We start from the raw sequence: 15032 nt of genomic DNA on the forward strand, positions 1-15032 counted from the left end.
CCACATTCGTTTACATGGCATTGCAAGTGAAATATCGAATGAATTCATTCGGATTTTATTTCAAACCACAAATAAATGGATTTTATTACACAATTAAATATTACCACACGATATCTATCTACAAATCACTTCAACAGTATTTTCAATGATTAAAAATTCTCCTTGAATTTCTTTACGACAGAAAGCACCTTGTCAAAGGAAGCACGTCGCAGGAAACACCCTTGCAGCTACGAAAAAGAAATATAAAAATTTGGTTATGTTAGCATGCCTTGTACAAAATTTAGTGTAAGAATGGAAAATGTAATATGCATGCAAAATGTTATGTAGAATGGATAAGAAAACTTTTAAAACATTGCAAAGAGTAAAAAAGACATTTTATAAATACAATTGCTAGACTTTCAACATAAAATTGTTCATAGGACCTGGGCTCTGACACAAGTTGGAATGTGGGGGGGGGGGTCAAGCGAATATTTAGCACCCATAACAGAATATTTCGTGAGGGGGTCATGACCAAAGCCCCCCCCCCCTCTTCATCGGAGGCCCTGCAGGAACATGTAAGATGAACTGTTTTAGAAAACATTTCAGATTTGAAAACATTGATTAAATTAGAACCTAATAGTTACTTTTCTTCAATATTTTTGCACTTCATTAAGAGAGTTTAGAAAATGTTGGTCTTATATTAAGTCTTCTTTAAAGGAAAAATGATGTAAATTCTTTAAAACAGTGATAATTTCCCGACTTTCACCCATGGTGTTTTCTCTGTACTTTTATGCAGTTCCAGGTGCATAAAGAATTTTCCAAAGAGATGCAAGATATGAAGTAAAATTTAACAAGGACTAGCACAAAACATAAAAAAGAACACGAGGGATACACAGGCATGGATGTTCTGTGTGGGTAGGATCCTGCAACCAGAGTATAAAAAGCAAAACATTGGGAAAATGATGAAAGGCTGAATTTGATATTGAAGACGAGATGAAAACAGTTCAAAATATGTGAAAAAACGGTTTTTACTTACAGTTAACTCAGCTGACAAGGGTGTTCCTTTCTGATTGAAATCACGTACATCTTTCAAGTACTGAGACCAGAACTTCAGGAACCAGCTAAAACGAAAATTTGTAGAAATTTAAACTTAATGGTATATTGTTGCCAACAGTGTTAACAGCTAAATTCAATGTATTTAAAACATAACAATTGCTTATCATATTGATACAAGGTATGTGTAATGATCCATAGCCATTGTCCTATTTGTATGTGTCAACAACCCATATCATTTACGTCATTACATGCTACATTAACCAGGGATAAGTCAGTAAGAGTTAGAGTACTGGACTCAGAGTTACAAAGTACAAGTGTCTTGATCATTATATGTCTCTCTCTGCTCGGATCCACAAACGTAACATATGCAATACTCTGATTTCACAGCATGTAACAGCTAACATTCACCTTCTAAGAAGACTATCAACATAATTGAACATAAACTAATTAAAACTCAAGTGCTGGTGTCATCTACAAAATCATTGTAATTGTACAGGTTAACTAAACAATTAGATAAAACTTGAACACACATGGTCACATCTTCTTCCAACGGATCATATTCCAACCACCATTCGTCAGGCGCGTAGAGAATAACGCAAGCCATCAAGGCGGCTTCTTCTGCAGTCAACCGTTCATTTGGATCCCTCTGCAGAACTTGATTAATAAGTCTGCCAACCACTCTGTCATATCTGTGTAACATTACAAAAACAAAAAAAGCTTCGTTCATGTTTTTGCAAAGTGATGATATCAAATGAAAGAGCAGCAGGATGTTTGGGAATCTCCTCGTCCCTTCACTTACATGAAAGCTAAATTTTGTCAATCACCTATCATTTTGATCAGGTTTTTCGAGACCTCTGGGCATAATTTTTGATAATTCCTAATCTGAGAACATTGCTAGAAAACAAACCACAAGACAACAGCTTCTACACCTAGGAGGATTTTTCTACATGTAAATGTACAAGTTTTTCGATAAACTGTACGAAGATGCAGCAGGATTGTGTATTAAGAAATTACTTATTGCTTTTTGTATTGATTTGAAGATACCTCCACAATTCTTTCACATCATCTTCATTGTAACTTCTGTTCTCTAACCTCCCATCCGTAAATGGGTTGCTTTCTCCAAATATTTCAAATGCAATGGCACCACATGCCCAAACTAAAGAACAAAGGTGAAATTATTTTAAAATCAATGCATTTAACTAGCTGAAAAAAATTTGCTTTGCTTCTTTGAGCAGCCAAAAAAGATTATTTCTACATAGATACTAGGGAGTTTAAGAAATTGAATCTTAACTAGCAGTTAAAGGTAGTGGCTAATGAACTACACCTTCTACGCTGAACAACTTTTTGATGTTCAATAAGATTTAATTGCAAATGAGTGTGTGCTGGATCTAAGAAACAGTGGGGTTAATTATACAGATAAACAAAAGCCTGTGAACAGTCAAGAAGCACTGCTATATCGTGAAATTGCAAGAGTAGCTAGAAAAAGAAAGTAACCAGTCACGAAAAAAAAGGAATTGCCAAAAAACTGCTCATCGCAAGATTGAACAAACTAATTTGCTGAAGAGAGCAATTTTAGAACATCTTTAAACTCACGATCAGCTTTGGAATAGTCAATAAATTTTCCTTGTCCAGGTACTGCCATTGCAACCTGTAAGAAGATGGATTTTGACATTAAAATTCTATAAAAAAGCATTGGTCATCTCTGGTGTTCATGTTTATAATGTGGTTTCAAATTCAATTTGAAAATTAGGTTGAAAGAACACACGATAAAGCTAACAGCAAACTTTACACGTATTTAAGTATTTGCTTAAATAGAAAACCTTTAGCTGTGAAACCTTTGACAAGGCTAAGACCTTGTTGAAGAACAGCAAGATTTCAGCAATAGTTCTTCTTTATCAGTCATGCTAAGTCCTTTTGAAAATTGCACAGAAACTTTCACGGAATCTTTTCTAAAAATTAATTACAACATTCAGATGAAAAGGCAATGTCAAAAGACTTCCTCAGCCAAAGAATGGCAAATAAGAGCACACACCTCTGGAGCCATCAATGCGCTGTTCCCGCCACGATCAACATGGCGCGTCTCAAAAGGAAGTTTCAACTCCAAAGTTTCATCACCAAGACAGCATCCAAAGTCTGTTATAATTAGTTTTGGGCAGTCACCAGCAGACGTATCAAGCAAAATGTTGTCTGTTTTCAAATCTCTATGAGCCTCATGATTTTGAACCAAATGAGCAACACCCTCAAAAAGCTGAGCCAAAAGGAGTTTTCGTTCTTTTAAAGTTGCATTTGAATCAGTGATGTACTGTCTAAGGGTACAATTATACTTTGGCATAATCAGACACAACGTCTTATTTCTACCCAAACCATCAGCAAAGTGGCGCTTTGGTAAGGCAATTGGATATGATTCAAGAGCATCTGATGGACAAGGGGTTTCTTCAACCAGAGCTTGCAGAACTCGAATTACATTAGGATGTTCAGGCAAGGATTCTTGTTTCAAATCGACTGCTGAAATATGAAATGTGCTGCAACTGAGATCTTTAAACAATTTTATCCTGTGTGAATTTTTGAAGGAAGAGAGAGTAAACTAAATAGGAACCAGCTCTTCAAAGCTCCAGGCATAAGAATAACAAGGTTTGGTCACATCAAGAGGAAGGACGAGGGCACTGCGCGATAAGCATAGCTTCTCGGTATCCTAAAAAAGCTACTTTCGAAAGCTAGGACGCAGCAAATGAAAAATTACAAAAATGGAGTACTGATGAATAAGGAAATAAAAAAATATACCATCATTTTTTTCTATTTCTGTATTTGCAAGGACACGACATTCTTGTGAAAACCCCTAGCGAAAAATGAGAAAATTCAACAAGAAATAATAAAGAAGCATTGCAAAGCATAAACATCTTTGACAGACAAGTGTCAAGTCAAGAAGGGCGTATGGTAAAATGGCGAGGTAAATTTCAATTTCTAGGCTATTTTCTGGCTACCGAACACTAATTATAATCTCCTAATTTGAGATAATAGTTATTGTTTTATTTTCACATTTGATGAGTAATTTACCATTGTAAAATTTACCAGTGTAAAACTTGAAGAAATTGATGGTGGCAGAGGCTGATAAAAGCCTTTGAAAATGAGCAGGTTGGCAAAAACATATTATCACAAAAACAAAAGCAAATTTAATCAAAATCTATTTTGGTTCAGTGTAACTAATCGATGAGAATAACTATATTTATCTAATCTCATATGTTATATAATAATAAACCATGCAGATATTTTGATAGAGAAGCATGTTCTATATGACACCAAATTCAATACATTGCATAACAATGGCAGTTTTACAGGGGTCCAAGGAGGCCATGGCCCCAGGCCCCGTGCTTATGATAGCCAAAAGGGGCCCCCAACCTAAGAAAATAGATTGAAATTGTAAAGAAGGGGCCCCGCAGATGTTTTTGGCCCAGCCCCCGCAGTCCCTAAAACTGCTACTGTTGCATAATGTAAACAAATATTAACATTTTATTTAAATAAATTGCTCACACCCTTCTTTGTTTTGATTATCAAGTTTTAGATTACTTTACATATACAGATTATCCATAAGCCACTGCATAGAAAAGAATGAAGCATTAACAAACCTTCTTAAGTGCATGTCCATTTGAAGCATGTTCATAATTGAACATTATCTTAACTGCATACTGTGGAAAGAATAGAAAAGAGCTTCAAAAAAAATCAGGTTGTTTTAAAAATTGTTTTAAAAGATCATATCAAATACAGATCTCAAATTAAATCTCAATGAATTCATATAGTTGTATAAAGTTTGCAAAATCACATGATTTATGTTGAAAAACCATCACAAACATCATGTCTGGAAACAAGCAACTGACTAGGTATTTTGCCTCACACTAATGATCACCCTCGCTTCAGCAAATTATTGGCACCAGGCTATTGACTGCCCTAGCAAAAGCTTGTCTCATCCGCAACAGCATTTACAGAAAAGCTACGTCCTACAAATGGTTGAAATATTGAGTAAAGGGTCATTCCATGTCAAATCATCAGACCCATTTAACCCATGGTCTTAGAATTTCCTGATTTTTTTACCACAAAAAGCCATTTTGGAGAAAACAGCACATACAAAATTTTATCCTTATATCTATTACGGTTGCGATTTTATAGCCGTTTCAAAAATGACCCGTTTTAGCCAAATATGCCACACCCAGTTTACCAAGCGATAGGCGCGGCTTTCTATCAATAGCTGTAACTTTTCTATAGTTGTAAATATTTGCATGAAAATAATGTCAATTATTGATTTGATACTGTAGATTTCAAATATTGCATCAGAATTTGACAATTTTCTAAGGTGAAGCAGATAGTCGTATGTTAAAAGTTATCACTTGTTTTGAAAATATTCCCAACCGATGTATATAAATATTGAAAAAAAGTCCTGTAGCTGGATTCATAGCATTAGAAGCTTGCTATATTCTGAAAGTTTATTCTTTGGGCTATCAGAAAATGTTTAAGATTACAATTGCAATTGAAGTATTTTGAGTTAGTTGCACCTTACAAAATGGGTATAATTTTGCAAGAATCGTGAGCAAAAACAAATTTGTAATTAAGGTAATATTGCATGAAAAAAATAGCTGCTAAAAACATTGAATAAATCATGATTTTACATTCAGAGACAACAAAGAATAATTAAAAATTATCCCTAGCCATGGACAAGCTGAGATACTGCTTCATAGTCACTGTAGCTGAAGCTCTAAGTTTGACCGGTAATTGTTTTGGATGAATCAGTTTCGCAAAGCATGTAAATGTGATACCCAGCATATGTCTGATCTGCTTGATCATGTAAAGTTCTGAGTGGGTTCAGGTGGGTACATGAAGTTCATTTGAAAGACCCCTTCATCTTCATTAATGTCATAGCAACCCACCCCTCATTGTCATATAGGCAAGCAACATACTTTATCGTTCGAGTCCCAATGCCATTCTCTCCCTTCTTAGAAAGAAAAGCAAAGTTTCCTGCAGAGTCTCTGTCATCAGAAAATTACTTGAAAGTAATCTTTTTATCTTTAAGTAGATGAAACTGGGGTGTAGCATGCAATTTTGCTTGTTCCAATGGGCTGACTGAATTTCATCTTAAGTGAAAAATTCATAGTTTTCGGCAAAGTCAGCCAAAAAACAAGAATGATCTTCATTTCTTCCTTTCACTTAAGGTATTTTGACTGCCATTGTGTAAGAAAAGAATGAAATGTCAAAGCAACAATACACTTTACCAGCAGCTCAACAAAATCAGCAATACTCAAGAACCTTGTTATTATTTTTGATCTTCTAGTGTTATCACCATGCTGAAATAAAACATCACTATCACCATCATGTAAACACTGATCAAGAAACCTTTTAAGTACAGACGTCCCTGAACAGTTGCCTCGTCTGTGCGCTATACATTGCCTACTGTCCTTGCAGCAGACAGTCATGTCTATCATATCTCTGTATGTTTTGTTAATGGCAACTGGAAGTAATGAATTTTGATATGTAGTACAACCACAAACAGAATTTTTACAATCAGTTTGTTCCACTTAAAGATGAAAAGATTACTTTCAAGTAATTTTCTGATGACAGAGACTTTGCAGGAAACTTTGCTTTTCTTTCTAAGAAGGGAGAGAATGGCATTGGGACTCGAACGATAAAGTATGTTGCTTGCCTATATGACAATGAGGGGTGGTTTGCTATGACATTAATGAAGATGAAGGGGTCTTTCAAATGAACTTCATGTACCCACCTGAACCCACTCAGAACTTTACATGATCAAGCAGATCAGACATATGCTGGGTATCACATTTACATGCTTTGCGAAACTGATTCATCCAAAACAATTACCGGTCAAACTTAGAGCTTCAGCTACAGTGACTATAAAGCAGTATCTCAGCTTGTCCATGGCTAGGGATAATTTTTAATTATTCTTTGTTGTCTCTGAATGTGAAATCATGATTGATTCAATGTTTTTAGCAGCTATTTTTATTTCATGCAATATTACCTTAATTACAAATTTGTTTTTGCTCACGATTCTTGCAAAATTATACCCATTTTGTAAGGTGCAATTAACTCAAAATACTTCAATTGCAATTGTAATCTTAAACATTTTCTGATAGCCCAAAGAATACACTTTCAGAATATAGCAAGCTTCTAATGCTATGAATCCAGCTACAGGACTTTTTTTCAATATTTATATACATCGGTTGGGAATATTTTCAAAACAGGTGATAACCTTTAACATATGACTATCTGCTTCACCTTAGAAAATTGTCAAATTCTGATGCAATATTTGAAATCTACAGTATCAAATCAATAATTGACATTATTTTCAAGCACATATTTACAACTATAGAAAAGTTACAGCTATTGATAGAAAGCCGTGCCTATCGCTTGGTAAACTGGGTGTGGCATATTTGGCTAAAACGGGTCACTTTTGAAACGGCTATAAAATCGCAACCGTAATAGATATAAGGATAAAATTTTGTATGTGCTGTTTTCTCCAAAATGGCTCTTTGTGGTAAAAAAATCAGGAAATTCTAAGACCATGGGTTACAAATCTTAAAATATCTGATGATTTGATATGGAATGACCCTAAAATATCAAGTTGCTTATGAAAACAAAGCATTATTCATGCTAGCAAAATTGCTCCCATATTCATGCTAGATTAAACATTGTTTCTAAAAACTAATGGTGACCCTGCATTTAGAAAACCGAAAGCTAGACTATTGCATGCAGTAGGTACACCGATACCCCCATCAGGCTCTGGAGGATTTTCCCCCTAACAAATGTTGTTGGATGGGATGATTGGCTTTGCAAGCTTTTCTAGGCAGTAGCTGGCCATCCTGGTAAAAAATAAATTAGCAAAAAGGCCTGCAAATAACAAATATCATTTATCTGGGTTTAATTAAAAAATGTCTGACAACCATATACCTTAAAAAATTGGTTTTGAACGCTACTGCATTGAACTCTCAAAAACCAAAAAATAATTGGTGCATGTGAAACATCTTAAGATGGGAAACAATCTGGCTCATTTCAAAAGCAATGACCATCAGGGATGTTTTTGTGCAACATCTACACTTACATTCTAAAAGAATTGGGACACCTTCGAAGACATTTTATGGGATAAATTTTGAAAGACTTTTTAAAAATCTTTTGTCATAAAACAAATAGGGCAGCTAATTCCATGAAATTTTGGCAAGATATTGTTTGTATTTTGAAGCCTCTCATATTTCCCCAAAGTTAGAATTGTCAAGGTCAAGTGACTTTGCCATAATTAGGTCATTAAACTCCTATGCATATTTTGCTGTTATTTTCAAAGAATTCTATGTTTTCATGGTTTTGGTTGAAAGATGAAGCTTTTTTCACCTTTTAACTATATTATTGAGATACGCAGGCCTTTGTTTTTTGGAAAAAGACTATCCACATCTGAAAAAGCTTTCATTGCGAAACGGAATCCAATGCAATGGCAAAGTTCTTTCAATCGAAGGTGTCCCAACACTTTTGAAATGTGAGTGTATTTGCACAACTATGATGAGACATTAGTGACTAAATTCGTTACTAAAAGATGGCAAAATACCTCTCTGTTGTCATATTCTGCAGCATAAACTGCAGCAGCTGATGAAGAATTTCCTAATCTTTCATTCAAAGACAATTCCTTCAATGAAGTTGGAGCATTGACTTTTGGGTTCACTTTATCTTCAATCTATGAAATAGCAAGAATAAATTGGTTTTCTAACGATAAAAAAAGCAAGAAAGTTGCAACTAAATACAGACAAGTACCAAGGGCCTGACTGCAAGGGGACAAGATTTGCTATTTTTCTTGATATATATATAGAAATTCAAAAGTTTTCAGCTCTAGTGTTTTCAACAATAACTAAGAAACTCAGCTGGCTTGTATAATGATCTTCCCATACAAATGCAAGGTTTGACAAAATGTATGCATGATCTGCACACTTTATAAAAAAGGCTGGAAATGAGCCTTGCATAACAAAGAAAAGGCAGAGAAAATGGAAAGTACTGGTACTTGATTTTTCAATAATTCTTGAAAGACCTGACTTGGCCATTTTCATTTACTGCATTAAAATCACCAACAATTTTTACATAACTTAGCTCCATAAAAATCATTGATCAAGCCAGTTCCCTACTTCCATATTTCTTGCCTACCTACAAAGCATGTATCTTTGAACAGATTCTGAGTGCCAAGAGGAATTATGGCCTCCAAGAAAACTGAAACTGGCAACTAACTTTTTAAAAGCATTAACGTGAGTAATAACACTGCAACAGGCTTATTAGCAATATTATAACTACTGTAGTCTATGTAGAATTCAGCACAAACAAACATTGCAGGACTTATCACTAACTTGACTTATACATCAATATCACAGACAACAGGCCTTTCCCGAAGACGCGGGCTATAGCCTGCGCCCGCACAAACCCCAAGCAAAAAAGTTTTGTGAGGGCCATTTTCACCCACACAGTTGTTTATAATAACACTCTCATTGAATCCGCTTCGTCACACTCTCCAATGTTTTAACTACTTACTGCTATATATCAGGATATTCATAAATAAAGTTTTGTCAAAGAGATATATGGTATTTACAAATATTGTTATAAAAAGAAAATTTCCGTTTCTTTTGACATCAAATATTAACAAACTAAAGTATTACCTGTTACAACTAGCAATGGAAAAGGAAATGGTTGTGCAGGAAAGGAACAACAGATAGCATAAAATAGCAAAAAAAGGGTGAGTGAGAATTTTTACACAACACTGTCCAGTATGAAATTTGTGTTACGAAAACACTCAAATTTTTATAAGAAACACGCTATAAGAAACGACAACTGGGCAATCATTTTTGCTTTTTGACTCTTCAACAAGGTGAGAGATAAGTGATGGGATTTGTCAAAAACATAGAATCAATCATTCACCCTTTTTAAACTCTCTCGTTACTTTCAATCCGCATTTCTGCTTCCCTTTATGCTTTGAGGTTTATGTATATGTTATTCGCCGATTTTTATCATGTTATTTTATCGCTCTTCCCTGCTGTTTTCAGATTGATATTCTAAGAAAGAAGGAGTACTCCAAGTTGATGTTCATTTCTTATAGAAAAGAAGTGTACTTCAGTTATTCTTTCTTAAATTTTCAATGTACTTACATGAGACTCGTTTTTTAATATCATCTGCATGCATTTTAATGCATCACTCATGTCAAGTTTGCATTGAATTTTCATTGACTCGGAATGTTCTGTGTAGAGAAATGATTGATTTGAGTATACCATACCATCTCACAATGGAAAATTCTGAGCTTTGATTATGACAATGATGATGATGACGACAATGATGATGATGATGTCATAGCTTAATCAATGGCAGAAGAAATAATGGATTAATTTACAAACATTAAGAAATATAAAAGGCTTTACTACATTGATTTTATCTTCAAATTGCTTGAATTCTTTTCAAGTGTGAAAACTGCTAATTAAACAACCTAAATGTTAATAAGTGAAACTGGCTGTAAATGGCCGATTAAATATAATACCTCTGCAATCAGAATTCTTTGCTTGCATACGATAGACTATATATAATACCTTTGTTACTTAAATAATAATTCCTTTAAAATTACATACAATTAATTATTGGACAGTATCATAGAGGTCAAGAAATTATAACAGCTTTGAGGTACAAACCATAATAAACATATCCAAAAGCTCCAAATAAAGTTGTAAGCCTGGTGACCTTTTGCCATTCTGACACTGTACTAGTACCTATATAAGAAAAAGAACCATCAAACACGGTATTTTTAACTTTCACATTTCTATAATATGACAAATATGACTAAGTTACGTTTCTGTGAGTTGTTTTCCTTTCTGAAAATAGCCTTTCAGCACCTTGATATTATAAAACATTTAGCTTTTCGTTCTGAAACAAGCAAAAATGAATTCTTATAATGAGCTTAGTTTGTATAAAAAATGCGTGTAGATTGGGGGGGGGGGGGGGACACCTCTTCACACTAAACTGCCAAATAGAAATCATGCCGGTTGTCAATTGCATACTTACCAAATGCACTTCGACTGCAGTTTTGCCAAAGAAGCCTTTGAAACCCTTTTATGCATCTGTAAAAGCTGATGCTATGAGACTCGCTACAACTTCTGTACAGCGAAGATTGTCGCCCAACTGCAGCTTCCACGTGAGGCCTACCGACAAACTCGGGAGAAAAAACACTCTGTAGAGTCTCCTGTTCTTGCCATGACTGTGGTTTTAGTCGAGTGGGCAACCGGACAAGTTCACGAAAAAGTTTTCTTGCAGCTTTGAAAGCCATCTCAGTGCTTCAATCAAGGCACAGGCAAAAAGTTCTACATTTTCACGTCGTTCCTTTTCCACCACTGTGCAATTTTGATTGTTTTGCTTCTAATTATATTTCATTGCGTCATAGCCTCTGATTCGCGTTGAGACGAAAAAACCAATGATATAGAAGAGCCGAAGGCGCTAGATGTCCAACTCGCAGGTCCGCTGTGAGGTAAATTTGTTTATTTCCGCCATTTCGAATAGTGGCAAAAAGGGACTTGCTCCATACTGAGCCCTTATAAATTTGGTAAATTAGGGATTGATTTCATTCACTTCTCTTTCGAATATCGATGTGACATTTCGTGAGTGGCCTCAAATTGCATTTAAATTTATGAATTGAAGTTAATATTGGAAAAATAAGCCGTCGTTCGCAAATTCCAAGCATTTACAGTCGCGGTGCTTGCTGTAGTGTTTTCTGTCTCGTCGAAATTCCAGAAAAAAATGATTGATCCGTTTTAAAACGGATCCAGCAACAATGTTTAGCCACTCAATGCCCAAAATTTCTTAACACCTTTGTACAAAGATGTGATTTGGTTACTTTTTCTTTGTTTGTTTACAGAAACTGCTATGAAATATCTAGGCCAAACTCTAGAAAAAGCCGAGAATAGGTCATAATTCAATGCTTGGATATTAATAACAGATTCTGGATATGGTAACCAATTTTTGATTTTATATAATCATTGATATTTTTAAACTATTTCAAAACCACACTCAGGGGCGGTCTGGCGTCAAAATCGCAGGGTGGCTAGAAAACCCAAAGGCCCGGCTTAGGGGGTGGCGGGAAAAATTGAGCCACGCCCACTAAAAATGTGGCTAAGAATACGATTGATTCAATAAAAATTGATAATAAAGCAATACGTTAAACAGCAGCAGTATATCGACTTTAATTCGTAAATTCAGACCCAATTGGATCCATACCTTGCCTCTCATGTAAACAGGTTTTGAAATCCCATGTAGAGTTAAGAATCAAGATCAAAACTTATTTAAATTCTCAGCGTTTCAACTCTTTTTGAAGAAGTGCAAATGAATCAGCAAATTGGCCAATGACTTGCTCGTAATCAAGTGGAAAGTTTTCTCTTCTTTTGAAATTATCAGTAGCGCTGAATAATCTTTCAAAGGAAACTTGGGTGTAGCTAAGTGTCATCAAGCATTTATACGCGTTGTAGAGGGAAGGGTATGCTGCTAGGTACATGTTGTATTCACTAATTTTTTTATAGAAACCAGTACACGGGCCGAGTCAGCCTGGGCCGAGCCGAGTCAGCCCGGGCCGAGCCGACTCAGTTGGCACAAAATCTAAAAATCTATTGTTTACTAATGCGCATACGAGTATTCCCATATGAACAATGCAAGCATTAAGCCAAATAAGTAATCATTCTGTTTTTCGGACCATTTCACCTGTTTACACGGGAACGGAACAATTGCACACTGTTCCTCTTTTCGTATCAACGTGCGCGCAACCCCTAAGGGACTCATTTTTTGGAATGGGACGATATGAAACGGAACGGGGCCAAACAGACAATGCAGCGATAAACATATAAGTGGCCCCTCAGTTACTAGCTTATTCTGAAAGTGGCCCTTCTGGAAATAAGGTTCCCTGTTCTAAACGGAAAATGGGTCTAAAGTTGGTTTCCAAACGCAATTGTGAGTCAGCCCGGTTTGAGTCAACTGCCAACTCTGATTCTTTCTTGAATACTTTTGAAAGGTTTTCTGCCGAACGTTACGATTCTTTTCACTTACATTTTTTACCTCCCCTTCCTTTCTCTTCCTGCTTTCTCCCATTGTTTCTACTGGTTTCCTTCTCATTTCTTCAGATTTTTCCATTTCTGCTGTTTGTTTCTCTTTAACTTGCTGGGATGCTGCTTCCTGATAAGCAATTGCTGAATCAAAAAGCTCCCTTATATTGCAAGGAGAATATGTTTTTCTGTGTGCTCAGGATTAATTCCACTTGCACTTTCTTCTCTTTTATTTTTGGACTTTAATTGGTGACAATATTCTGGAAGCGATCTCTCACTGCTTTGTAGGATAAACCAAGGATACCGCGAAATTTGCCGGTACGCTCTTGCTTTTCGAGTTATCTTTTTCAAAAAACTTGAAAACTTTCGAAAGGCAATTATTAATATTCGCACAGAACTAAAATTGATTACAACCATAAATTGACCTCTCGAAAGAACGTTTGCATAAAAAGTTCGCCGTGGTTATGGTTTCGGCGTCATAGATTTTACAGTTTAGTTAGCTTCACCATTAAATTGAGATAAACTATATCAATGATGTATCAAATTTCCACCAGTTTTTTGCCAATTCCTCATAATTGTATAATTTATTGAATGGTTTTCCGAAATCTTGAAAAACGCTCAAGACTTGTGATTAACCAAGAGTTATAACTAACGCAAATTAGTTTCTTCACCTATGACTAATGCGAATTATTTCAAATGCTTGATATTGAATAGCTGAGAGGGTTCTCACTTTTGAAGCATTAACTGAGTACAATCCTATGTTGTTTCCATTCAGAATGGTTGTATCTGGATAAGATTATCGATGCGTTGGCAGTTGGGTATGGGAACGTTCACATATTACCTAATCAAAGATGGAGGGAGGGGGTTCACACAAATTTTTACGGTCATAATGATCAATAAATGATGCAAATTAGATGATAATTTAGGGGGAAGAGGATTTTTCCAATGTTGCCTATATTTTGTTATGTAATTTGTGCATGTTCCTTTCTTGAATGATAATGCTCTTTCCAGGGCCTATTTTAGTGTGCAGTATTACACACTTTGTGCAGTATTAATTTAAAAGCGTGCAGTATTGATTTCGAAAATGTACAGTATTGAATTTTGGGATTTGTGAAAATGTCTATTTGCGGCTATCCCAGATTCCTGTTTTGTTCAAAAAATGTGAATTTTCCTCGCCAGTTCGATATTGAGTTCATGTATTGTAATTCTCGTATAACCATCGGAAAGACTCTCTTATCAAAACTTAAAACAAAGCGAAATGCCCAGAACCAAAAACAAAACATCTCCTGTAAACGTCAGCATTGCTGTCAACTTCGTAATTTGATCTTGTCGAAGATAAAACATTCAGTAATAATATATCAGTTGCCGTATGATGCTCTGGGCATCTAGCAGAAATTCACTTAACTTAACTAAAAGAAAGATAAAGAGCCTAATAAAACTTTTTTGTTTTACTGTCCAGACAAAACATGAGATAGTGACTCCGTTTACAAGAGATAAATGACTATGTTTCTATTCAGGTTTTGTAGCTTCTGTTTGTTTTTTTGCTGTTTTGAAATGTTATTATTGATTGTGTAAATTATCGTCTATCTGTTTGTGATTTCTCCGTCATGGCCTATACACGTGTTCAAAATTCGGGGTATTTCCTTGCTACACTTGCATGGCGAGATACCTGGGGTTTGCTGGTGTTTGCATTGATTGCAACAAAAAAATTTCCTATAAAAAAATATGATTATAAATGTGCGGTATTGAAAATTTCTGAAAAAGGTGCAGTATTGAAAATTTCTTAAAATAGGCCCTGGCTCTTTCCTTGGACCATCAAATATCCCTTAATAGTTAAGTCTGCTCTAGGAATGATGAAGGATAAAATATTTAAACGTCCTGTGACAGGCTATTCAATTTTGCATT

At 35.3% G+C, this 15032-nt stretch overlaps 1 protein-coding gene across 3 annotated transcripts; it reads right to left on the reverse strand.

Moving 5' to 3' along the window:
* Nucleotides 1–39: 39 nt before the first annotated feature.
* On the reverse strand, nt 40–11465 carry LOC135693511 (serine/threonine-protein kinase Pink1, mitochondrial). Of its 3 annotated transcripts, none has more exons than XM_089111158.1 (12): nt 11107–11465; nt 10737–10814; nt 10206–10294; nt 8630–8755; nt 4659–4718; nt 3817–3871; nt 3068–3537; nt 2629–2683; nt 2050–2191; nt 1566–1724; nt 1016–1100; nt 40–227 (listed from the first exon to the last, which is right to left on the reverse strand). In XM_089111158.1, the coding sequence occupies exons 1-12, from the start codon at nt 11366–11368 to the stop codon at nt 150–152; spliced, it is 1659 nt and encodes a 552-aa protein (XP_088967284.1). In that variant the 5' UTR covers nt 11369–11465; the 3' UTR covers nt 40–149. The 3 variants fall into 3 exon arrangements, with proteins under 3 accessions (XP_088967284.1, XP_065068096.2, XP_088967285.1); XM_065212024.2 differs by having other exon boundaries at nt 3068–3540; XM_089111159.1 differs by having other exon boundaries at nt 2080–2191; nt 3068–3540; nt 11107–11464.
* Between the last annotated feature and the right edge of the window lie 3567 nt (nt 11466–15032).

The sequence above is a fragment of the Rhopilema esculentum genome, chromosome 11, assembly GCF_057945365.1.
Source record: "Rhopilema esculentum isolate cy_ngs chromosome 11, ASM5794536v1, whole genome shotgun sequence".
NCBI lineage: Eukaryota > Metazoa > Cnidaria > Scyphozoa > Rhizostomeae > Rhizostomatidae > Rhopilema > Rhopilema esculentum.